Source organism: Copadichromis virginalis, linkage group LG3 (assembly GCF_057382275.1).
Source record: "Copadichromis virginalis isolate Kocher_CV1m ecotype Utaka linkage group LG3, C_Virginalis_male_GT1.1, whole genome shotgun sequence".
NCBI lineage: Eukaryota > Metazoa > Chordata > Actinopteri > Cichliformes > Cichlidae > Copadichromis > Copadichromis virginalis.
Window position 1 is genome coordinate 39,940,186 of NC_140620.1, and position 25,735 is coordinate 39,965,920.

The window sequence follows — 25,735 nt, forward strand, 5'->3', positions numbered from 1 at the left end:
AAGCCGAGCGCTTCCGGAAACTCCCGAGCTGTGACGCCGAGCGGCAGCCGTAGCGACGGAGTTTAGACAAGCGGAGGGAGCAAAATGGCGGACGAAGATATTACGCTTGATGGAAAACCTCTTCAGTCGCTCCGAGTTGCCGATTTGAAAGCGGCTCTGGAGCAAAGAAACCTCCCAAAAAGCGGACAAAAGAACACACTTATCAAGCGACTCAAAGGGGTAAGTTTTCTCTCACGTTACGGACGTCTGTGCCGAGTCTGGCCAAGTTCAGCAGGAGGCGAGAGACAGTGGGGGGGTTAACAGTAGAGGCCGTAACGATGTGTGTATGTGTGTGGGCTGTGAAGCGGGAATACATAAATCGCCGTGCACGCGTTATTACTCATAAACAACAGTTTTCCTCTTCGACTGGTTGTAACTGACAGTTTAACCCGACGGCCCGGCTACCGAGTTCGGACTTAATTCGTAACTACTCGCAGAGCACCGTGTTGCACACAGTTGAACTGTGCACCTGTCAAGTCCAGGCCTAAGCTGAGAGTAAGCAAGCCAACAGCCGCACATAGTGTACATGACAGTGCCCGCGCGCGCACCGTGCTTGCGTGTGCGTGCGCGTGTGTATTAGGGTTACGGGGGGCGCGCCTCGTGATGTAAACACATTCCGCGCATAACCAACAGCTATTTCATTCAAATTTTCTTCAACTTATATTTTTGTAAACGCCGTTTTCACCGTTAAAAACCGGGATCATCTCCTTCGCTAAAGTCACATTTAAAAATTATGTTACCAATTGATTGGTCTTTTTTTAAATAATACGTTGCTTTATGTATTTATTTTAATCATAAGATTATAGTGAAGCAACACCTCTTGATTGCGATATAAACTCCCCATATCTGACTCAAACCGTGCGTTAACGGCACAGTATTAAAATAAACTGATATCAGCATGCATACAGTAAAAAATACGGTGCTGATAAGATTAAAGCAATAGAGTTGCTCTTAAAGTCTCTTTAAGGCTTTGTTGATGGAGAATAATTTTATTGTGATTTACCTATATTCAAATTATTATTCAAAACAATGATGTGTAGGATGCCTAAAGTTTTTTTTATGTGCCTTTCTTGTCAAAGAATTTAATACACACTCACTAACTACTTTATCAGGTACACCTTACTAGCACCCTGTTGAGCCCCACACGCCAGATGGGGTTTCAACAGGGTGAATGAATGTGTTTATATGAAGCGCTTCAGTCAGGATTCAGAGTTTATCTTTGCACAGAAAAAGCACTGATGGAAAGTGTCTTCTCTTTACTTCGAACAAACATCTTGGATCTTTTAGGATTTAGGCAATAGAGAATGTATAAAGAGAGACTCATGCATGCTTCATTAGTTAGACAGCGCTAGTACTGGGTTGGGCTTCATTTTTGAATTTCTTGATTCTTCTTGCCAAAGATTCAACAAGGTGCTGGAAACATTACTCTGGGATTTTGGTCTATATTGACAAGATAAGTTCACACAGTTGCTGCATATTTGTCTGCTGCACATCCATAATGGCAATCTCCCATTTCACAAAATCCCAGAGTTATTCTATTGGATTGAGATGTGGTGAGAGTGTAGGTCATTTTAAGTACAGTACACTCAGTGTCATTTTCAAGAAACCGGATTGAGATGATTTGACCTTTTGGACACGGTGTGTTATCCCTGTGGAAGCAGCCATCACACAATGGCTAAACAGCGGTCATAAAGGGATGGACACGAGCAGTGAAAATATTCAGGTAGGCTATAGTGTTTAAACAATGGTCAGCTGGTAATAAAAAGCCCAAAGTGTGTCACAAAATATCCTGCACACCATTACACCTCCACCACCAGTCGAAAACATTGTTACAAGCCAGGATGGATCCATGCTTTCATGTTGTTTACAGCAAATTCTGACCCTACCTTGCATATAATGGAACAGAAAGCAAGTCCAATAAGACCAGGAAACATTTTTCTGGTCATCTATTGTGTAAGACATGTGAATTGTAGCCTCAGTTTCCTGTTCTTAGCTAACAGGAGTGACACCTGGTGTGGTCTTCTGTTGCTGTAGTCCATCTGCTTCAAAGTTAGATATATTGTGCATTTAAGATGCTCTTCTACATACCTCAATTGTAACAAGTGGTTATTTGAGGGAATCATTGGCTTCCTGTCAGCTTGAAGCACCGTTCTGACCTCTGCTGTCGAGGCATTGCTGCTGCTTACGGGATATTTTGCCTTTTCCACACCGTTCTCTGTAAACCTTAGAGATGATTGTGTGGGAAAATCTGGCTTGAACAACCATGCTACGTTCAAAATCGCTTAAATTGCCATTCTTTCCCATTTGATGTTCAGTTTAAACTTCAGCAAGTTGTCTTTATCATATCTGCAAGCCTAAATGCTCTGAGTTGTGATTGGCTGATTAGATGTTTGTGACAATGAGTAATTAAACAGGTGTACCTAATAAAGTGGCTCAGGAGTGACGATGCTTTTTAGTCATAAATTTATTGCATGTGATTAATAGACTATTAAGTTAATATACATGCATTTATGTTAATTCTTTTTACAATTCTTAAAGTGCCCTTTTTTATTAAGTATCTTACATTGTAGGCACATTTAGTATTATTATTGGGTTTAGGTCTGCCTTTTTAATGTTGTGCACAAAATGCAAACCTATATGCGATATTTAAATATACAAAAAGTCAACAGGTATAACAAGCGTTATAATTAGAGGACTCAATTCTAGTATCTGGTTTACAGTTTTCTTTAATATTCATTCTGGCATTACGTTAACATTTAAATGAATTCCCCTCCCCTCCTCCTTACCATCAGGCTCTGATGCTGGAGAACCTACAGAAGACATCGTCCTCTCACAGTGGGCTGCAGCCCAACTCTCAGGTAGGAGATTTTAAAATCTGCAGTAGTCTGGTGATGTTTTGACACAATGTCACATTGTTTTAAAAACGCTGTGTTACAGATAGGAGAGGAGATGTGCCAAAACAGCTTCATAAAGCAGTACCTGGCCAAGCAGCAAGAGCTCCTTTGCCAGAGACTGGAGAGAGAGGCCCAGCAGGGGCAAGACGCTGATGGTAAAAGATTCAGACCACAAACACACACTTGGCCCGTCCTTTGGCTCAGACGACTCGCAAAAACTCCCTGGTGGTCAAACGTCTTTGCTTACCTAACTTTATGTGCTTAAAAATTAAAAATAACATTTAAACTCACATATCTATATTATTGCTAATATATATTGTAATATATCTATATCACTAAAGCACTTCTGGATGGATGCAAACTGCATTTCGTTGCCCTGTACCTGTGCATGTGCAATGACAATAAAGTTGAATTCTATTCTATTCTATTCTAAATAAATGTGTAAAACCTACAGTGGCTTGTCAAATGAGCATTTCACACTATGGGAAAAACTACACTCTAATCTCTGATTTCACAGCCATTAAGACAGAATTTCTCTAAAAAATGATTCAAGTTTTTATTTCTCTTTTTCGGTGTGAGGAAAAGAAATCATTACAAGTTATTGTTAGAAAAGTTTTGCTTGTGTGAGATCCAGTAGGCATGTCCTGGGAGTATAATTCTCAGACCGGGGTCGACTTTTAACCTCTGCCTCGTGCTTCTGTCTCTCAGAGAGCCCAGCTGTACCTGAGGAGGATGAAGAACACTCGGAGGACAATGACAGCTCCTCCTATGCCTCTGACAAGGTCAGTACCCTCGAGGAAAACAAAGGTTTTATCCTGTGGAGCAGAAAGGTACAGAAGAATCAGATTTTCCGCATTTGTCAACATTCTGTGTACCAAAACAAAAATAATAGCATGGTGCTTTTTGCATGATATAAACTATTTTTTTCTAATGATTACAGATTTAATCTGATTAAACTCATTTTTTTTAAAAATACATCAGCAGAATTAAGTCATCATGTTTCGTCTCCCACTGACTCAGTTATCTGTGCGCAGCCACGTCAGGTTCTGGCCAGGCCTGAGGAGAGAGGGGCAGGAGACTCAGTGACAGGTCATGGCACCACCCTTCATCACCAGGAGGCCCATGACGCTCCAGGAGCTAGGATGCAGCGAGCCACCTTTCACCAAGGACACAAGGAGCCACCAGCACCCTCTCCTCCCCGTGCAGTCGCCTCCCTGTCAGTGCGCGTTCTGGGACAGCCCGACTGTCCCCCAGCAGTACCCCCAGCTCAGGAGAAGGAAGGCACCGCACCGAGTGAACCAGGATCGGCTCGTTCTGTGCTCCACCTGAGCCGATCTGCTGGGGGTTCAGCATCAAGCCATGTCCATGAGGATAGTGATGAAGGTGATGATGGTGATGATGAGAGTGATGATGATGAGGACTGGGGGCCTGGTCCCGGTGGGGTCCGAAAGGGAAGCAGGGGACCTGCCCCATCGCAGCAGATGCCACCCAGCGTCCCATCATCAGCTGGAAGATCCAAACGCAAACTTCAACCTCCGCAGCACATCCCACCTCCACAGGTACACCACACCCCCATGCAACTGCGCCACCCCACACCTCCTCCCTCTCCACCCCCTAATCTGTTCCCCCTTCCTGACACTCCCAAGCAGAGCCCGCCAGACCCAGATGACCGTGAAGAAGCTGGACGCAGCCAAAGGGTGGTGTCATTCCCACCTTCCAAGGTGCAGAGGCAAGATTCTGACTCAAGTTCTCGTTCCAGCAGTCCCGAACCACGCGTGAAACGTGGGACAGGGCCCCTTTCTCTGCTTGTACACAAGATGGAGTCAGAGGGGGCTGGTGTGTCAGGAGAGACTGCACACTCCACTGCTGAGTCTTCCAGTGAATCCCCACAGCCAGGACGGGAGACAAAGATGCAACAAGAGGACAGGAAGATGGAGGAAGAGAGGCAGCTGAAGGAGAGGGAGGACAAGGAGAGACAGCAGGAGCAGAAGAGAGAAAGAAGGAAGGAAGAAGAACAGGAAAGAGAAAAGAAACGCTTAGAAGAAGAGAAGGAACAGGAGAGGAAACGAATGGAGGAGGGGAGGAAACAGCGTGAGAAGGAACGAGAAAAAGAGAAGAAACAACAACAGGAGGAGGAGAAGAGAAGAGAGGAGAAACGGCTAAAGGAGGAGCAGGAAAAGAAACAGAAGACGGCAGATGAAGACAAGAAGCTGGTGACTGAGGTCCAAGATTCAGGTTCTTCATCAGATTCTGACTCCAAATCAGACTCGTCGTCACGATCATCACAATCGTCCTCCTCTCAGGATAAAACACCACCTGCCAGGAAGCTGAAGGTTAGTAAATAAACTGTTGTGGATATCAGGGAATAGTTAGAAACCGTGCACTATCTGTAGCACTAGAAGAAATTTAACCTTCAGAGTGAAGAGCATTTTGAAGCTGAATCTCTTTTCTCTATATAGCTTTTTATTGTTTTTATTTTGAATCATCTCACAGAAGGTGGACCAAGAAGCAGATGGTGAGAAAAAAGCTGACCCGAGTAAAGGGGCAGAGACACCACACCTTTCCAAAAGGTAAGCAACCTTTATTAAAATATATGAAACCTGAACAGCAATCCTAACCCTCACTCTTAAAATGAGTGCTTTACGTTCTTCAACATAGCTTAACTTTTCAGTTCACCAGTTAAATGGTTTACAAGACAAGGCGGTTAACACTTGTCTCACCTCTTTATATCAGTTGTATTAAGCATTGCTAAATATGCCATACAAACATAAAATTTGCTTAATAACCTGTCATACAATAGACAAACACCGGGACTTAATTTGTGGTTCCATTTTTTTGATTCCTGTATTCCAGATTTCTGAAAGTGATTTATAAATCGCTTTTCAGGAATAACCTCACAGAGTTTGGTAACTAATTCTGGTGATGGATTTACAAAGAGATGCTCACTGGCTGCTGATGTCCAGGTCAATTTTCATCTTCTTGTTCTTGTTTCTTTCATGTTTCCTCTCCTCATAACTGTGTCTTCCTCACTTAAATCACAGGATGTTTTGGGTATCGTAGATCGTGATTCTATTTCATAGTTATATGGTCAGGCAGGGTTCAGCATAGCCAATGTTGGACAAGCTTATTGGCCATGTGCTCAGGCCTGTGATGGTATATGCAGCAGTTGTGAGGCACCCTGACCAATTAGAAGTTCTTCTTACAACCATTAAAATACAGTTAAAAGCTCTTCATTAAAACCCTTGCTCTGATAGTTTTGAGCTGCTTGGGTTGTTTGGGTCGCTACAGAAAAATACACACATCGAACACCTAGTGCAGTATTTCACAAACTTGCAACAGCTGCTGCTCATGTTAAAATCAGAAAATCTTTTGCACCTGGTCAACCCTGTAATCACAACTCTGGTTGTCATATGAGGATACGATAAAGTATGTCCTGTTTGTGTTTGTGTGTTTGATTTTCTGATAGTTGACGTGAGGTGCTGTACTTGCAGCACGTGATAGCCACTGTGCTTTTGGGCTATTGAAAATGTATAAAAACTATTCATGATTACAATGGCTGAAGAACACAAACCGAAAAATATAATGTCATTTTTTTTGTGTGTCTTTATCTCGGCTCACCGGAGCGATGCAGTTGCTGTGTGTAATGTTTCTGCACAGACGATGGGCCATATTATATATATATACACACAATACTATTATGTTACTGTCAGCAAGGTTTATGATGGCCTATACATGAAAGTGGAAACTGAAGAGGAATAGGCCTTTCAGCTTATTTTGCTTTACTATATCTATAACAAGGCTGTATAACATGCTACCGAAAGGCACTTCTGGTCACACCCAGGGTTAAAACACAGTGTTTGTTGTGTAATTGTCAAGCAATTATTGCTATATAAACACTATATTGCTGTAGTAGTTATTCATGCATAAAGAATTCAGAATCATGTGTGATGGTAGATAAATTGGTGTGCATGTTTGTAATGGCAATCAACTTGAGTTTTATCCCAGTAAACTAGTAGTTTAATTGATAAAGATTATTTTTAAGCCTGCTTGGTGACATAAAGAGTGTTATATGTAATTAATGGGCATCTAATGGCACATATCTAAAAAGTTATTCATTTAAACCTAAACATATCTTAATGGTTTCCTTCTTGTAGCACATATTATGTAGTTTTCTTTTCTGGTGCTGCGTTAAAGTTTAAATACTTTTTCTTTCGATATGCGCCAAGGTTGGGCGTTAAATTTGGCTTTTATTTTGGAAATCTCAGACCGGAAGGTAGCCGTTGCTCTTTCGCGCTAGCCAACATGGCCGTCATGCATGCAGTGCATCCCTGATACCGACGCAGTGTATGGCTAATCAGTAATTGAAACATACGAGCAGGATATTTTTTAAATTTCGCGTTGCCGGTTTCAAGCAGCGCCTGACCGAAATAACATCCAGCGGCACGGTGTCATCTTTTATCCCCGGGGGTTTCCTTTCAAGGCCGGCCATAATGCTGTCCGAAGGCAACAAAAACGGGTAAGAGGGAGCCAGAGGGCGATTCAAGGCTTCAGGTTGCCGTTTGTACTTTCACACCACTTAAATAGAAATCTGCCGGGATACGTTATCCGGGTTCGGCGTGTCGTTTTGCGCCGAAAAGCTAGCAGCTCCTGCTCGGCTGATGAATATCATATCATGTGTCCACATTGGCCTGGTTATGAGCGTGTTCGCCCATGTGAAGAGGACCGGGGGTGGGGACGGCGGTGAAAGCCTTTTGTTGGGTGAAGGAGCAAGGGAAGACTTTTTTTTTTCAGAGCGGGAAAGTGGGGGTCTCCTTTCTTTGAACAATCCTTGAATTAAATTTGCACTAAAGGAGCTATTGATGAATAAATAATGTCCTCAGATTTCAGGATGTGATGAGAAGTATGTGGACATTGATTTCTCCTCTTCCATCTTTCCTTCTGACCTCGTATTTTTCCTGGCATGCTTGCAGCCAAGATAAAGGACTTTCACCCCCCTCTTGTTTTAGAATATCTCTTTAAAAGCACACTTATGTTTAATCTCCGCATGCATTTTGATGCTTAAATGACAGTGAACAATATTTGCATTTTTGGCTTTGTGTTGCTGTAGCTGTTAATGATCTCACTGTTGTCAAGGGAGATCATTAAAGCAGACATCTGTTAGCTGTAGAGTCAGTGTGAATGGTCCCTTATGGTGTGATAAAATTGTCCCAGCTGGTACCAGCACTCTCGCTCTCCTCCCCTGGGATCTGACTGTATGTCCAGTTTGATTGGAAACCATGTTTTGTTAAATTGGCCCTGAGCCGCTTGCTTTTTTAAAAATCCATTTAACGTTAATATGAAAAAACGTTATGCTTCAACATTTTACAGATCTTGTTCCTCACCTTTTAACGGGCTTCCTCATTCCTGACTGGTGACATTATTGCAAGATTATTGAGTAGCGAGAGAGGGAGCTTTAAATGTGTTACTTGAGAAGAAAAAGCTGCTCATTCTTTCTCTCTGTGGTCATTCGTCTTAAGATCTTAAGCGGGGGTTGTATTTCTAGCTGACATCTGTCTTCCCTTTATAGCCGATGCAGGTGTTCCTCTGGCCTTGCCCACACACCCGTAGACAATGAAACCAACACCTAGAGCAAATGTGTAGTCTGTGTGTTGTGTGGAGGAAAGGGAATGCTGTCGTCTTCATGACTGTCCTGCTGGTGACTAATCTCAAGAAGAAGAGGTGAAACCGGTTCTGCTGTTGCCCTGGGTAGATTTCAGTACTGAGACTAACATTACAGCCCTTCCTCTAAAAGATGCAGTAAAACTTAACACTGGTTGTCTTACATGTCATGGAGAATGTGCAAAGCTAAGATTTGTCTGTCTTTAACCAAGACTTGTGAGAATGTTTGAGTAAGTATTGTTGGATTATAGCGAGATTGTTGTCACTTTAAAAGACATGGATTTGAATGTGTAGACCCACAGCTAACACCTCGCTGAAGGGGTTCTTTGATGCCTTTTGGTAAAAGTGACTCACCCAAAGTGACTATGGGTGTAAAACCTTCCAAATATATTGAAAACAAAATGATTGAAAAAAGCTTTTCCTTCATGCGTTATATACCCAATATGACCCTGTTCTTCAAACACTGTCCTTCAGACTCGCTTGCTGTTTAGTTTAGTGCAGGTTAAGATATCAGAAAGACTTTGGTCGGCCAGATCTGTGTAGATGAAGTAGAAGTCACAAAGAGATTTGTGTAGGTGAACCTGAAGGAGATGACCCTGTGTTTTCTACCACCTCCATCTTCACGTGATCGTTGCCCTTGTGAGATGGGCTTTAGAGTCAAAAATACGCCAGTTTTTATTTTTCATTTTATCTCGTGTAAATTAGATTTAAAGCTGAACCCATTAAAGTCTTTTTTGCCTAGTAATAAATGCTAATTAAGTTAATTGTTTTGTTTTTTTTGTTAAATAAGTTGTTTTAATACTGACCCACAATCCTATAACCATGATTCATATTTTTGGCATTAACAAACTAATCAATGAGTCACTTGTGTGGATAACAAACAAAAATGAAGGAGTTTCATCCTGTAGCCTTTTATAATGATCGAATAAGTATTTTTGGAATAGACACACATTACTTTATTCTTAAAGATTTAATAGGCAACTTTTATTCTTTTCCTCAATAATTAGTGAATTAAAAACATGTAACACACATCACATGCACTGCTCATATTTGTTTGTTTCTTTCTGGAGGTTATAGCTATCACTGCTGTTTTTCTGCACAGGCTGTTGAATAAATGGCATTGAACTAGTGCCTAAACGTGTTGGAGATTTTTGCATCTTGAACAGGCTTTTTGTTGCCTTCAGGTTTTTTAGTATTGAGAAGCATTTTTCAGTGTGTCCTGTTACATATAATGCAAATAAGCATGCGAACAGCAGTGGGTGATGAGCACGGTGATTAGAGTGAAGGATGCTACAGGATGTGATTCTCCCACCTACAGGGTGCTGCCTCGCTGCCTGTGGCATCACATGGAGGCAGCGGAGGCGGCTTCTGATAATGCTGGTTGGGGGAGTTGAGGGGGTAGCTAAAAATATAATGATGCCATCTCCTGTTTTTATCTTCATCTGAGATATGAGTAATAAAATATCACAACATGAGGGGAAGCATTTGACTGTGTGAGGTCCGACTCCATTAACTGCAGTTCATGGCTTTTATTGGTTGAATCAGAGGTGTTGTTATACTTTTCTTTACCCCCACAATGATCCAAATGGATAAGATGAAGACCACACACAGTCTTCTGTGAGGTTATGTCTGAGTATGAGTTAGTCTGAGAAAGGTTTGTGACCCTGGGTGTCAGTTAGCTGGTGAGTTATTTATAGCAGGAGTGACCCAGATCACTGGCCTTCACCACCCTTCCTCTCTTTTCCTACACATTGTTTTTTCTCCTATTATACAAACCCTAACACTGCCCAGGCCTCAACAGCTTAGACATTAATAGCTGCCGGACTCATTTCTGTCTCAGTTGTCTTTGATTGGAGCCTCAGCACTGGTTACTTTCTATGCTTGTTAAAATGTGGCCATGTGGGACATCCTTCCCCAGCAATCAAATAAAAATAATACTGGGAATTTCTTTTTTTTTAACTGTAATTTATGGTCACAGTAGTTTCTCTCTGCTCTCGGTTTCACCGTGTATGTGTGTGAACCCCTCCTCGATCCCAGGAGATTCACCAGCTGTTTTCACGCATGTTGCAAATCTGAGACTTTCTAGACGTTTATGCAAAGCTGGATGTGACAACATAAATGTCAGACATTAAATGTTTTAAAGACTCTGTAATCCCTAAACGGTTAATATGTTAACCTTGTAAAACCCCCTTCATGAAAGCTAAAAGTATGCATTTCATATCCACTGGGGTGGTTTACAGAAACAAAATTAAAAAAAAAACTGTCACTGGCTAAATGTTTACGGCTTGGACTGTAAGTTGCCTATGTGTTTATTATAATTGATTGTGTAGTTATGGTCAATGTGAGGTTTTTTTTCATGGAAATAACCTTCACTCTTATCCTTTCTTCCACTGTTTTCCTCCTGCAGGGAGGTGTCAGAGCCCAGTGCAGCCGCCGTGACGGAGGTGGAACCAGATTCGGAGAGCTCCATGGACCAGCAGCCAGCCTCCGGGGCTGAGCCTGAGAACAGTGAGGGCCGCCATGAGGAGGTAAGGTCACTGGGAGGGTGTAGGAGCCTGGGTCTTTTCCTGTCTCCCACTAACCTGCATCCTCACTCATATACAAGCATGTTTAATTATCAGTGTAATTTAAGGATGGGTTACTCAAAACCAACACACCCCAGTTTCTTTGCAGGCGTTAATGTATTTTTCGCCTTTGATTAAATCTGACTTTACAGTGTGTTCATCAGTTAAAGCATCGTAATAGACAAATCACTCAATTTTTTGCACAAATGTTTAGTGTGAATGACCTGGGGTTGAGTTGGAATTGGGTCCAGGGTTAAATAGGAATCACCTCATCCCTTCCATCTGCTTTTAATTCAACTAATATTTCATAACAAGCTCATTCATTTAGATGATCTCTCACACATGTCCATTGTTTGTGTGGGCCCTGCAGAGGTACATTAAGTGGTAAAAGCTGCTGGAATGAAAGTATTGATGGTTATACTGTGTTTAAAATAGATATCCATGCTGCAGAGAGTGCATGCTTATATATCCATTAGTGTGTGTGGGTGGGGTGAGGTAATGGCCTTAAACATCTAAAGATCCTGACACACCAAGTTGACAGTGACCCACTTGACATTGCTGTAGTTACTCCCTCAGTTGTGACAAGGGTCTGGTTGGGTCTGGTTTGATCACCATCAGATGAATATGAGGCTGCGTGTGGACATCTTCAACTACAATGCATATATCCATCAAGAAAGCACAATAGAATGGACTACTTGTCCATCGTGTCCACAGCTGTTTCTTTGCCTGTTTCCTTTTGTAAGAAACTATTTTAAAAGTTACTCGATTGTCACTTTTTGTTAAGTATTCTCATTAAGTTTGTTTCCTATTAAATTTGATATATAACTTCTTTCTCAGCACAAGTTCTTGCACGTGGTGTGTCAGGGTATTTAAGAGGCATCATCACATCAGACAACATTTTTACAAGTACTGCCACCATTATAGTCTAATTATACCACAGAGAATTGTTGATAGTGCTAACAAAGCTCCCGTTTGTCGGATAAAGCTTTCATCCATCGCCCTCAGAAACATTAGAAAGGACAATCATGCATTACACTCCAGCCCATCTAAAGTGCTCGAATTAGATTTTCTGGTGAGCTTCTGTGCAGTTTGAAGTTGTTATCGCTTTTTCAATGTGAGTGTGTATTTGTGGGTTTTGTTTTCCCCCTTTGGGTTTGCATGAATAATGGACCCTGACATTGTGTGTAGAGATACATCAGGGCTTGTTTCTGCTGTTTCTTCCACCCTGTTTCTCATCTCCCTTTGTCCTCTTTCTTGCTCCTTTCAAGCTGCCTCCCTTTTTGTCTTATTCACTCTCTCTCTCTCTCACTGTCTATCTCCACCTCTTTTCATCTTTTGCCTTTGTATCCCATAATGAACACTTCTCTCTCACTATATATATTTATGGTGTGATTGCTGTTTAAAACCCCATTGATTGCTTTGTTATGAAGGTGCCCATGCCTCTTCCATTGCCCCTATTGGTACCTGCTGCGTACTACTACTACTACCACCAACAACACCACCAACACCTCCTCCACTCCTCCTCCTACTTCTCCTACAAGTCCTGTCCCGCTATGCCCAAGTGCGTCGCTGGTACCTGAGTTAGGCCCAGAGTCTGCAACCCCATGGCACTGAGTAAAGCGTCAGCCTGCAAGGCCTCCTGTCAGCCAGCAGTAATGGGAGCTTGCATCAGAGCACCACCGACAGCAGCGGCAGCCACAGGGCGTGGAAGCCTGCTCTCTGTTCTGGACTGGACTGTGTGGTGGTGATAAATGAAGGGTTAAAGGAGGGGGAGGGTGTCTGATGCTCTGTATCCCTCTCCCTAGCCCTTTCTGCCATTTTGAGGATAAACACAGTCTGCAAGTGTTGTCCTCCAAAATCCAGACAAAACTTCAGTTCTCCAGTTTGGTTTTTGATGCTTCCTCTGTTCCCACGCTGCCCTCTGCTTGTGGAGTGGAGTAATGACTTTGGACTGAGAACTGTTGCAGTAACTGCTAATTAATGCTGCTGTCGCCGTTTTGGGTTTTAAGACTCTTTCAAATGGAGCAACTAAGACAATCTGCTAGTAAGCAACAACCCATGGGCTTTTTTTCTTTTGTTTTTGTTGGACAACTTTGTGGATAAGACAAAAATCTATGGATGTGACACATCTGGATTTCTGGTTTTGTAAAGCCTGCAGCTATCATCTGCCTTGACAGTGTGGCACACCTTTCAAATGGGACTCATATTGAGCTAAGATCACAACAGTTTTCCTGAATGGTTCCAGTTTAGTAAAGACACAGAGAGACTTTTAAAGACATCTGTCCAAGGACAAGTAATCTGACCACAGTGATGCACTTTTTCTGTGGTTGTATTGATCATCTACGCTTTGCCAGGAAGGGTGGATCTGCTCCACAAACTGCTGCCCGTTCTTTCCCTGCAGTGAGCACCAGTGTGACTCAGTGGATGTCTCACCGTGACATTGTGATATTCTCTCTCTACTGTGGACCTTGCAGATGGACTCCTGCGGTTGTTGCTGTTACGTATTTATTTATGTATCCATCTCTTCGCTACACCCACAGCTTGGCCCTGGTAAATTTTTTTTGCATGGTTTCATGCGAGTGTGTGGGGGGAGTCATGCTAGCACTGCTATGAGCCCTCTGTCTTTGACTACAGCCGTGGATTGCAGTTCAACAAAGACTGGATTATTTTTTTTCCATCTTTATTCCTGTTAAGAGACTTGATTCTGATCTTCTGTGCGGTGAACTCAAAGCAAGCGTAAGACTCTCGCTCCATACTTGGAAACCTACAGAAACCTAATGGGTAAAAAAGAGCTGGAAGGCATCACAGACAATCTGGGGTTATCATGTTGAAAATCCCATTTTTTTCCCAAGTATCCACGGGGAATGGAGAATATGTAAGCACCAATGGAAATGAAAGACACTAGCCTCAAGCGTTAACAAAAGACTCATCAGATGTACGTCACAGATCCTGGACTCTAACAAAGTAAACCTACATCCCTCCCCTGACTCCGTCAGAGTCCACAGAGACGCTCTGAAACCTCTGCCACCCCCCTCAAAAAGACTGAATCGTGACTGTGTGACCAGCAGTCAGTCAAGAAAAGTCCTCCCCAGAAAAAAAGTCCAATCTGGTGATCAGTTCCTGCCTGGTGGCTAATCTGCACTCTCAAATCGAGCCCTGCCCTCACTTCTCTGCCTTCTCTGATTGGATCCTTGTTGCCTAGATACAGTGCACACTGTCGTGAGGTTGGGCCAGTAAGGAATCAGGTGTTAAATGGTACCAGGAAATGACTTGTCATTATACCTCTATTTAAAAATGTGTAAATATTTGACAGGAGTTAGTGTATAAAATATTTTTTTCCTCCTCTTGTAATTTAGTCCAAAATTCTGGAACTGTCATGTGTACTGCAGTTCAATTTGATATGTTTACATCAAGCCGAGAGTGCTCTGTATACATTTAAACACAGACTGTGGATCTGCAATAGCCTTTTGTTAATATGATGCATTCTTTAAGGTGAATTACAACTGCAGTATTGATAGTTCTGCTACAGATTAGTACGTCTTCAGCACTTGGTTTTCCACCTCTGCTCATTAGCACTAATATTTTACCATCATTCAATTGCACCACTTGACTCAGCTACACACCATTACCTTAATGCTTATCGAGTGCATTAGCAGCATCAGCACCCTGTAAACGCAGAATAATAGTTACAAAAAGCCACACAAGTTCAAACCATTCAAATTTGCAGCCACAAGAGGGCAAACAAAATATACCCTTATGTATTTGCATTTGGGGTTTTATTTTGTTTACCTGCACACTGCAAAATATCTAGAGATAATTAAGTAATATAGTGCTGTCGAAGAACACAGATCAGTAACGTTTCCCTCAGCACAAAATGGAATTAATGAAACTGTCAGGAAGCCACTAGCCACTTCATACGGCTTATTTAGGAAGCAAAGGTCCTGCACTTCCTGCCATCTACTGATCAAAACCTGAAACATGGCGAAACTCTTTTAAATCGAAAACAGTGATTTGAATGTGTTCGTTCTGTCAGGACCATAGTTGGGTTTGTGTGGAACATTTGCAATCCTATCAGCTGTAGTCATTGTGAAACATATTTGTAGGGTGTTTCTTATTGTAATAATAATTATTTTGCATGTAGAAAGCTAGTAAACATGACTTTACATACTTCTACATTCACTTATTATCGCTGCTAAAGTAACGCGAGCTCTTTCTCGTTACATCAGCAGTAGTGTGTGTAAAGTTAGGAAGCCTCTGAAACTTCACAACTTTGCCACAGTATGTAATGTTGGCACCAATTTTTTTTGGTGTCTGAAGAATTGTTTTAGTTTACTAAGACTTACTTGTGACTTTAGTCTGCAGATAGACACCATCTTGCTGCCCTACTTGTGTCCTAATACTGATCCTGTAGTTGCTTTGCTCTTAAAGTCCATATTGCTGTCAAACGCATGTAGAAGTGAAGAAGCATAAAGATTTATCTCAGCGGCTCTGAGCAGAGGTGGATGGCAGAAATGTGTCTGGAGCCTCTTGGTATAAACCAGAGATTTTTTATTTTTAATGTAATACAATTAGAGCCTCCGGGCTTCTGTTACTTTAACCCCCTCGTCCCCCCACCCCTCCTCCACTTTTCCTGTTTCACCTCGTCTCTGTTGATGCCTGTTTAGGTCTGGACTCCCGGTTCTCATCTCACCCCGCACCCCTGGGGTTTCTGTATGTTTTTTTTCTGTCTCTCTCTCTTTCCAGAGCACCACCCCTAAGGCTTTTGCTGCTCGCAAGATATCCCTGACCAGTAAGTATACCAGTTTTATCGTTTTTCCTGGAATCCTGGACCAGAAACCTTACCCATGTTACAGGATACATGACGATAGATTGAGCAGGATTTAAAGTGAAAGATTAGACACTCTTTTTTTTTTCTTTTTTCTTTTAAGCGGTGTACTTGCATGAGCAAGATGGCAAAAGTAAACTCTGTGTAATAACATCTAATCAGGAAAAACACTGCAGTACACAAGTTTCCTTTTTTATTTCAGCACATTATCTGGTTATTCTTGGACTCGACTACCATAGCTCCATGGATTTATCCTACATAGCACTTCTGTTTATCCACATTCAAACTGATGGGAACTTCTTCCAATTGGCTTCCCCTCACCTGGCCTCCTCAGTCAATCAAAACTTTATTTTTATAGGAATTTTTATGCATTAAGATGCAGAAAATAAACTGAAATACACACATACACCACCTTCTCTGCACTCTCTCAACACCCCTCCTACACACCCACGTCTACACATTAGACACCCACCTATCATACAGAGAAGAAAAAAATAAGTAAAGGGTAAATATAAAGTATAATAAAAATAATAAAATCAAAATCAAAATAAATAAAAATTAAAATAAATAAAACTGACACAAAAACCTTAACCAGGCGTGTTAAAAAAAGGAAGGTCTTGAGTTTTGTATTAAACATCTCAACAGTTTCGGCAGCCTTCAGGTCTTCAGGTAGACTGTTCCATAAACCCGGAGCATAATAACTAAAAGATACCTCTCCGTGAGTCTTGGTTCTAATTTTAGGGACTGTCTCCTAGCAGAGGACCTGAGGGCTCTGGAGAGTTTGTAGTGTAAAATTAAATCAGAAAGATAAGAGAGTCTTAAAAACCCGTTAAAGCATAGGTGTCAAACTCTGGCCCGCGGGCCAAATTTGGCCCGCAGCCTAATTACATTTGGCCCGCGAAGCCAAACCAAATTACTATTAGAGCTGGCCTACTGGTATTATACAGCTAATATATATATTGTTTAGTATTAAGCTTTGCTTGGTCCATATTCAGTTTTTCAGCAAAACGTGTTTGAGTCCATAAGAAAAGATTCATTCCTATATCTGGAGGATTAAATATATTTCAATAAATATTAACGTTAGCCCGCGACTTTGTTCCAGTTTTGAGTTTTGGCCCACTGTGTATTTGAGTTTGACACCCCTGCGTTAAAGGATCTTTAAATCTTCCGGCTAAACCTGGTGATTGTGAACACCGCTACTTCATCATGCAGGTGTGGACATTAAAAAAACAACCTAACCCTACTTGGAAACGCAGTTCTTCGCGTTTTTTGAGCATGACTGTCGTTCTGAATGTGAGTGTGCGCTGATTACTAAGACTGTGTCGGATATTACTGTCATAGCCTGCTTATTATGGGACCTAAAAGCAGACTTAGTCTTTCCATCAGAAGACAGATTTTTTTTTTTTTTAAAACGTGCATGTGAAAAATCTGTCAGATGTCAGCAGATAAAGAGCCTGCCAGGAAATACAGAAGGAACGTGGCACATATGGCGTTCTGCTATCACCAAACTATTATACAGTATCTCCCTGCACTATTGGTTATATGTAGTAACCTGTAATAAGGGCCAAAATCCCAGATTTAGTCCATACCACAAAAAAAAACCCCACCACACTTGATCACTTGATTGCGATTGGATCATACACCAAAAATAAATTTAGTTGTCAACTGTTTCCACGTCACTTGTTACATGAACAAACTTTAAATAGTACAGCTTTAGATTGAGGAAAACTGCACTGACGTCAGTAGGAAAAACATAGAAGTCTACGTTTACCTCAGTGACTGAAGGTTTTGCCATATTTGAAATGAACAGCTGATGAAACCCTGTTATATCTTGGAGATGAGACAGCTGCTCCTCTGCGGTGTGTGCTGTACACCAATGAATGTAGTCTCTGTTGGATCGTAGCGTTGATGGTATTAAAACAACATGACATCCTTTGTTTTCCGTTCACACCTAATAGCTCTGGTAGCAGCACAGTGATTAAGAAATGATAATGAAATGAAATGGTGTGCTAGTTTGACTCAGAGTGGGTTTAAAAAAAAATTACTCACTGGTCTCTCCAATTTCAACACGCTACAGCAGGGATACTGTCCATGCTTGTTTCCTCAGAAATGCACTTTGCCTTTATCCACTACAGGATTCCTAGTCTCCTCTCTTTAAAAAGTGCTGCCTGTTAGCTCTGTGTTAGGAGAAAGCAGGTGTGCAGAGGCTTTCTAGCAGACTCTCTGTGGAAGCGAGCCAAAACAAAAATGGTCCAGTATTAGAAGATTGTTAAGGAAATTGTTTAATCTCTCAATTACATTTCTGAATTTTGTCCTAAATTACTTACTGCCACCATTGCCAAAACAATTTGGGTAAAAGCATTTGGACAATCATTGCTGCTTTCAGGCTGTGAGCTTGCAGTAACTTGTCAGTGAAATCCTTTTCACCAGAAGCCAAATCGCTCACTTTCATGATGATAAATTACTTTTTTTTTCTCTCCCCCAACTCCTGCAGACAGTAAGACTTCTCCCGCCACCACAGACGGAGGAGCAGGAGAGACTGAGACGGGAACCGCAGCGGGGAGAAAGAGGCGATGGGGTTCCAGCACGGCCGTCACTGCTAAGAAGCCCTCCATCAGCATTACAACGGACTCCCTGAAGGTACCAACACAGCACAGGGATGAGCACCTGGCATCCAACAGATAGTAGAGAAGTGAAGGTTATAAAAGGTGGTGTAAGAAGAAAGAACACTTTATTTTTTTAGAAGTTTCTGATTGAAGTGAAGCGTTTTTTTTTTTCTGGCTCCGGATCAAAACTTACATGATCATTCTTGTTCAAAGTGAAGACACACCCAGCACTTCTGACATTGTGATGACTTATTTTGGGAAGATTTTCCGTTTTAAATTGGAAAGAGTGATTTATCATGAGGTGTTCTTATTGTTTTCATTTGGTGGAAGCTTCACCTACATTTTACACTCGACTGCTGCTGTGAGGTGTGTCATATTATCAAACAATTGTGTAAGGAAATTGAAAATTTGGAAATTTGAATGGAATGTGTGAGAAGCTGTCAGATGTTCCCACATTAACATAATTCTTTTTCTCTTTTATCTCTTTTCTCCTGTCCACATCTCTACGCTTCAGTCTTTGATCCCCGACATCAAAGTGAACCAGGAGGCAGTCGTGGATCTTCACCCAGAGGAGCTGCAGTTGTCTGGTGATGAGGAGAACCCGGATGCCAGCAGAAGCGACCCAGACAAAGGCCTCAAGATCCGACGCACCGTCACACAGGTAAGGGAACGCCTGTAGGTGGCGTTGAGTGAAATACTTTGGAAACTACAAGGCTTCTCTTCATGTTCCTGTTTTGTTTTGGGCTTTTTTCCCTCTCCAGGTTGTCCCAGGTAGCAGCCAGGAAAATGGACAGACAAAGGAAGAAGAAGAAGAAGAAGAGGAGGTGGAGAAAATGGAGACAGAGAAACCACGTCGGACTTCCAGAGACAACAGGAAGAGCAGTCTTTCCGAGGACGCCCCAGAAACACAGACGTCTGTCAGCCTCGACGGGGAAGCGAAGAAAGGTGAAAGTTTGTGGATTCTTAATTGCTATAATTAATTGCTACCTCCAGCTTTCCGTCATGCCTGTGGCAACATTCCAGTGATTCCCTCTCACTCTTCCTGGCTCTTTCTCATTTTTTTTCCAACAGTTACCCCCAGCGACAGCCTGGTGCGTCGCTCCATAAGTCAACAGAAGTCCGGTGTGTCCGTCACGATCGACGATCCCGTCCGCACAACCAGGCAGCCCTCACCACCTCGTGGAAAAGTGTCAAACATCATCCATGTGACAAACCTGGTGGGTTTGTTACCACACACACACACACACACACACCTCCCCAATCTGTAAAATTCCCCTCTTAATCGTGTGTGTTTATACCAGGTTCAAGAGTTAAACTTTTGTAGTTTTCCATGAATGGGATATATTGTATGCCAGTGGTAATCACATGATCATCACCATCTTTCCCATAATTACAGACAGGAATGCTTACCCAGGTGTTAAGGTTGTAGTCAGGCATCAGCTTAAGTCAGGGGCACAGAGCATGACTTAACAGACTGTGACAAGACTAGACATTACACATTTAATCACTGCCATTTGGAGATTTTTGTTGCTTGCGTCATATGTGGGTTATACGTTGGTCACCAGGGCTCAGTAATCTCAGGTGGCCTTACACTTTAGAAACACAGGAGCTGACGGTGTAAGCAGATGTCAAACCTAGAAATGGCCGTCTTTGATCGTCAAGTGGGAAAAAATATGCTGTTTGGCCTGATGGTGGCACTAGAGGAGAACGTTACCTAAATTCAAAAGGGTTATTGTCTGAGCTGTGACCTTAGGGCATTCCCCTGTTTAATATGCTGCAGCTTTAATCTGTAATACAGCTGAAAGTGGTGAAAATACAGATTACATTTCATAAAACGATTACAAAAATAATATATTGGTAGGGCTTTCTTTACCAGACCATCATTAAAGTATGTCTTCAAGTCTGAATCTTTTTTTTTTTTTTTGTCCAACAGGTGCGACCTTTCACCCTGGGCCAGCTGAAGGAGCTGCTGAACCGTACAGGGACCGTAGTGGAAGAGGGCTTTTGGATTGACAAGATAAAGTCTCACTGCTATGTCACAGTACGTATTGCCAAATGAACCGTTTCACTGCATCAGCAGTGGATGCATGTGGTTAACAAGCTACATGTGGAATTATGCAGCGCTCAGTTTCTAAAGTATATTGTTTCCTAATCAGCATCTGTCAAACGGCTCGATAATTTGTTTTTGCAAATATATGTTAGAAAATTCAACAAGGAACATTTGCATAATATTTTTGACCTCTGCATTCTCATCCATCTGCTTCCATCTGTTTGTGCCGTTGCCTGTTTTCACAGCTTGTGTTGGCTGAGATGTGATTGGGTTGTTTTCTCTCTGTTTCCTTTCCTCCTACCCTCGTAGTACGCTACAACAGACGAGGCTGTCGCTACCAGAGCTGCCCTCCACAGAGTCAAGTGGCCTACGAGCAATCCCAAGGTCCTCAACGTGGACTTCTGTGAGCAGGCTGAGGTAATAACAAGCCAGAAATGCCACAAATAAAAATGCACTGCTTTCAGCACACACAAAACTTGAAGACTTCACATTGGGTGGTGGCGAGGACAGTCCAGCCTTAACATGGTTTGAGCTCATTTTATTATAATGGATCATTTTTCTGCTACTTTTAATGTACTGAGGAAAAATAGGGCTTCGCTATTACCTCTTCTTTAACTTCTAGTGAGTAGAAATAACTTGACCTCACTGGTTGCAGTCTAATATTGAGGTGTTTTAAAAAATAAACCTATAAATGCACCTTTGTGTGCATTTAATAATCTCTCCACAGCTACTCTTTAACCTGCCTGCTTATGTTTTCAAACAGCTGGACTTTCACAAAGGTGTCCTGAAGCCAGACAAAGAGGAGGAGCCTGTTCCCCCGCCCGCTGCCCCACCGATCCGGCTGCCCCCTCTGATGCCTGAGCGAGACAGAGAACGAGACAGGGACAGAGACAGGGAACGTGAGCGTGAACGCGAGCGAGACAGAGGTGTACGGGATCTGTGGGCAGAGCGAGAAAGGGAGATGCAGCGCCGAGAGAGGGCGCGAGGCGAGCGGGAATGGGACCGGGATAAAGTGCGGGAATTTGCACGGCCGGGAGAGGATGGACGACGATCTAGATCCAGAGACAGAGACAGGAAGAGGAGAGAGAGGGCCAAGAGCAAGGAGAGGAAGACTGATAAGAAGGGTAAGACAACTCACTAAGAGTATCACAGTGGGGGAGGGGGGAGTTTAATCCAAGTACACCTTACTGAAACAGACAGTAATGATTAATTAATCAACATGGAAAGCTTCCCGACTGTGTCACTTTTGGGGATGAAATGAGCTTCATGTATTTAAAAAGAAGCAGAGTGATCTGGGAGCTGGTTCAAAGAATCTGAGGCTTTTGAGAAATTGGCTCATTAACGCTTCAGTGTCCATCTCTTTGTGCAGCTCTACACTGCTCCCTGCACTCCTGCTGCATTTGGCTCACTCCTGTAAATATCTAACCATTTGCACAGGTCCACTTATCTGTGTCCTACCCTGCATTTGGAAAAACAAACCAAAAAAAACGCTACGGTAAGTAGAGATCAGTGGAGATAACTGAACATGATTTACTGAAGTTCAGAGCTTGTGATAAATAATTTGTCAATTAGACTCAAATTAAGCTACACAGCTGAGCTGAGTCCCAGCAGTGGGAGGAATTGGACTTTGGTGGTGGCCAGGATGAGGTGGAGATGGAGGTGAAAGGCGGAGTGATGGAAGAGATTCAAAGAACAGGGAGCAGAAGCTGATTGGCTTCTGAATGTGGGGAAGAAAATAATTGGACTGGATTGATGACACAAGTTTGGCAGCGTTGGGAAAGCTTAATTTTTTCACAGGGATCCAAATCTCTGTTTTATTAGATTGATGTTTCCACTTTGTGAGTTTAAGGTTTGTGATGAAATCACAAGTGAAAATGGTCAGAATGGGAGGGGGGTTGAGTTCAACTATATTTATACAGCACCACCTCCAGTAGGCCATTGGTGTGAATGTCTTACGGGGCTTTATATTGTAATAATACAGAGAAAACCTCAACAATCAGCTGACCAGCTTTGAGCAAACACCTGGCAACAGTAGAAAGAAAAACTCCCTTTTCACAGGAAGAAACCTCCGGCAGATTCAGGCTCAGGGAGAGTTAGCCATCTCCCGCTATTGGTTGAGGTGAGAGGAAGAAGACAGGACAAAAGACACACTGGAAGATAGCCAGAGATTAACAATAACTATTGATTAAAAGCAGAGTGATGTATAAACACAGAGTGAAGAAGAAACACAATGCATCATGGGAAATTGCCAGGAGCCTTTGCTGCTTTATGAAAAAGGAAAGTTTTAAGCTTGATCTTGACATTAGAGATGGTGTCTGTTTCCTGAATCCAAACTGGGAGCTGGTTCCACAGAAGAGGGACCTGAAAGCTGAAGGCTCTGCCTCCCATTCTGCTTTAAATAAAATCTAAAGGTGCACAATTTGGCAAAGTAACTAAGATTTCTTTCCCAGCGAGCCCTTTACTCATATGCAATACCCAAAGTTGATAAACACAAGCAACCCCACATCCCCCAACTGTGCAGCAGTGTTTGCTGTGTGGTCTGTGAGTCACAACTTTAATCACATGTATATTTGCGCTCAGGTTTCCATGTGTAACAGCCTGGTTCTGTTTCCTCACTGACAGAGAAGGCAGATGAACCTCCAGCCAAACTGTTAGACGACTTGTTCCTCAAGACCAAAACAGCTCCGTGTATATACTGGCTTCCCCTCACCGAGGAGCAGGTTGGTCCTTCACATGTTGACATTTAGTGTCGAGTGACTGGTGTGGTTGTACTTGCACCTGAACAGTGCGCCGTGTTTGTGCCCCCTCTCAGGTGGCGCAGAGGCTTTTGGATCGCACAGAGCGACAAAAGGAGCGCGAGCGAAGGCATAAGGAACTGCAAGAGGAGGAGAAGAAACGCGAGGAGGAGAAGGAAAGGCTGAAGGGCCGGGAGAAGGATGGCAGCGTGGCGACGAGCGGCGGAGCAGCCGGGCGAGGCGCTGACGGAGACAGAGAGCGGGGCCGAGACAGAGATCGGGACCGTGAGGGGGACAAGAAGAGGGATGGCAGCCACCGGCCCCGACGACCTTCGCCGGGCGCTGCTAGTGGACGGCGGTCTCGTAGTCGGAGCAACCCGAGGGACAGGCGCCGCTGAGGGATGGACGAAGGCCGCAGGAAAAGCTGGAGAGGGAAGCAGTGTAGCTGAGGACGCAGCGGGCTGGCACTGGCAGGGGTGTTTCGGTGTCTGCTCCTCCCCTACCTGCCCCCACTGTGCTTGAATTCGTCCACTATGACACCAGCGTTGTCTTCCACACACTTCTGCCACCCACCCCACTCCCCATCTTTTTAACAAATTCCTTTGCAGAAACATGACGGTTCATCGCGCTCCCCTCCTCCTCCGTTCTCTTTCCGTCTTCCAGCAGAACACCGGCTCCTTCCTCCTGTAGAGAGTAGCGTTTCCTCCTCGTCTCTGTTTCAGTGCTGTCGGTTCCCCTTTGATTGAAGAAAAGAAGAAGGGCGGTAGTTTTCTGGCTCGCCTCTTCATTTTTTTGTCCCACTGAGGTTTTGGGAGCCCGCCTCATTATTTTAGTTCTGCGGGTGCACAGTTCCTTCCTCCTCAGCCCTGTAATAAAACCAGTCCAAAATAGATCCCTGACCTTCACATATTTTCTAGGATCAGTTTTAATGTTCTCCTCTTCAGCACAAAACATTTTTTCTTTATCTTTGTTTTGTTGTTGTTTTTTTTAATGTACCTTTATGGGCGACCTTTGTTGATATAAGTTAATTTTGTTTTCTTGGAAATTTGAGGAATCATGTTTATTTCTTCAGCCTTTGAAGGCTTGTTGTGCGAGTGACGTCTCGACACTGCGACAGTAGTGTTAGAGAGATGTGGCATTATGCCTAACTTTGTCCTTTTGTGGGATGAGAAGGAGAGGATATGAAATACTCAGATGATTATGGGAAGCTGACCTTCCCTGCACTGATGTCTATTTGAAAACGCCTCCTCTGATCCTTCAATCTTATATTTAAGAGGAGGTGAAAATAAAAAATCTTTATCTTCTAATAGAGTAATGGTTAGAATTTTAAAATTTTCTTTTTTTAGTTTAAAACTGATTTTGTTGCTTTTTCCTCCTACAAGTGCTGAATGTACCGAGAATTTAAAAAAAAATATGAATAAACTTTAATTGGTTATCACATTGTCTGCTGGGATGTTTTTGTTTACATGCATTTCTTGTCTGGAGTAGCTTTGGATGATTCACAGTTAAAAATAATCCTTATTTATTCTCATACTGAACCACCCTGTTCACCCAGACTTAAACATGCTCCTTTAGCTCCCTTCTATTCTAATGATTGGTTGCCTCTTGCAAACAGAAGATATGATTAGTAGCAGGTGGGTGGGGCTTCTGTGCTGAGATGACCATATTTGGAAGATCCCCTCTTGCTGACGTTCATAACTAAGAGCAGAAAATGAATTAAGAGCAGTCTGAAGCCAGGGGTTTTGGTTCATGGGGATTTTTTCTTGAATATAACCGTGCCTTCATTACTTGAACCTTTTGGTCATGTTTAAATAAGACTGAGGTGATGATCGGTGATTAGTAGTGTGGCTTCATACTTAAAAGGAGCTATACAGATGTGATATTTGCTTTGAGAGGTCAGGCAGGAGTGTCTGTGGACTCTTAACTGCAGATGACATTGTAATTGTACAAGTTAACACCTGTAGAGGGAGTGAGTTTAAATACCTGGAGTCAATCGTTCAAAGCTATGGACAGTGCACAAGACAGGTGGAGTGGGTGTAGAGGAGTGTCGGGTGATTTGTGACAAGGTTTACAAGATTGTAATGAGACCTGCTATGATGTATGGTCAGTGTCATTGTCTCCTGACAAAAAGACAGGAGGCCAAGGTGGAGGTGTTAACATTTTCACTGGTAGTGAGCAGAATGGACTGGAGGGGTGAGCAGTTTGGAGACAAAGTTATTATAGAGACATGCTTAAGATGGTTTAGACGTGCAGAGAGTGGACATATGGGACAAAGGATGCAAAAAGAATATCTCAGAGGAGGTTCAGGATATTAGAGATGGAGGCAGATGATCCACTGTGGTGACCCCGACAGGCAGCAGCCAA

General features: G+C 42.7%; 1 protein-coding gene across 2 annotated transcripts; it reads left to right on the plus strand.

Annotated features, from left to right (window-relative positions):
• Positions 1-47: 47 nt before the first annotated feature.
• acin1b (apoptotic chromatin condensation inducer 1b) lies at positions 48-24,809 on the plus strand. Of its 2 annotated transcripts, XM_085451077.1 has the most exons (18): positions 48-219; positions 2,832-2,897; positions 2,977-3,088; positions 3,642-3,715; positions 3,968-4,492; positions 4,583-5,266; positions 5,427-5,503; positions 10,999-11,119; positions 15,899-15,944; positions 18,475-18,620; positions 19,101-19,247; positions 19,348-19,531; positions 19,658-19,803; positions 20,520-20,627; positions 20,946-21,053; positions 21,400-21,760; positions 23,259-23,356; positions 23,449-24,809. In XM_085451077.1, the coding sequence occupies exons 1-18, from the start codon at positions 85-87 to the stop codon at positions 23,767-23,769; spliced, it is 3,459 nt and encodes a 1,152-aa protein (XP_085307203.1). In that variant the 5' UTR covers positions 48-84; the 3' UTR covers positions 23,770-24,809. The 2 variants fall into 2 exon arrangements, with proteins under 2 accessions (XP_085307203.1, XP_085307202.1); XM_085451076.1 differs by having other exon boundaries at positions 3,968-5,266.
• The last annotated feature ends 926 nt before the right edge of the window (positions 24,810-25,735 follow it).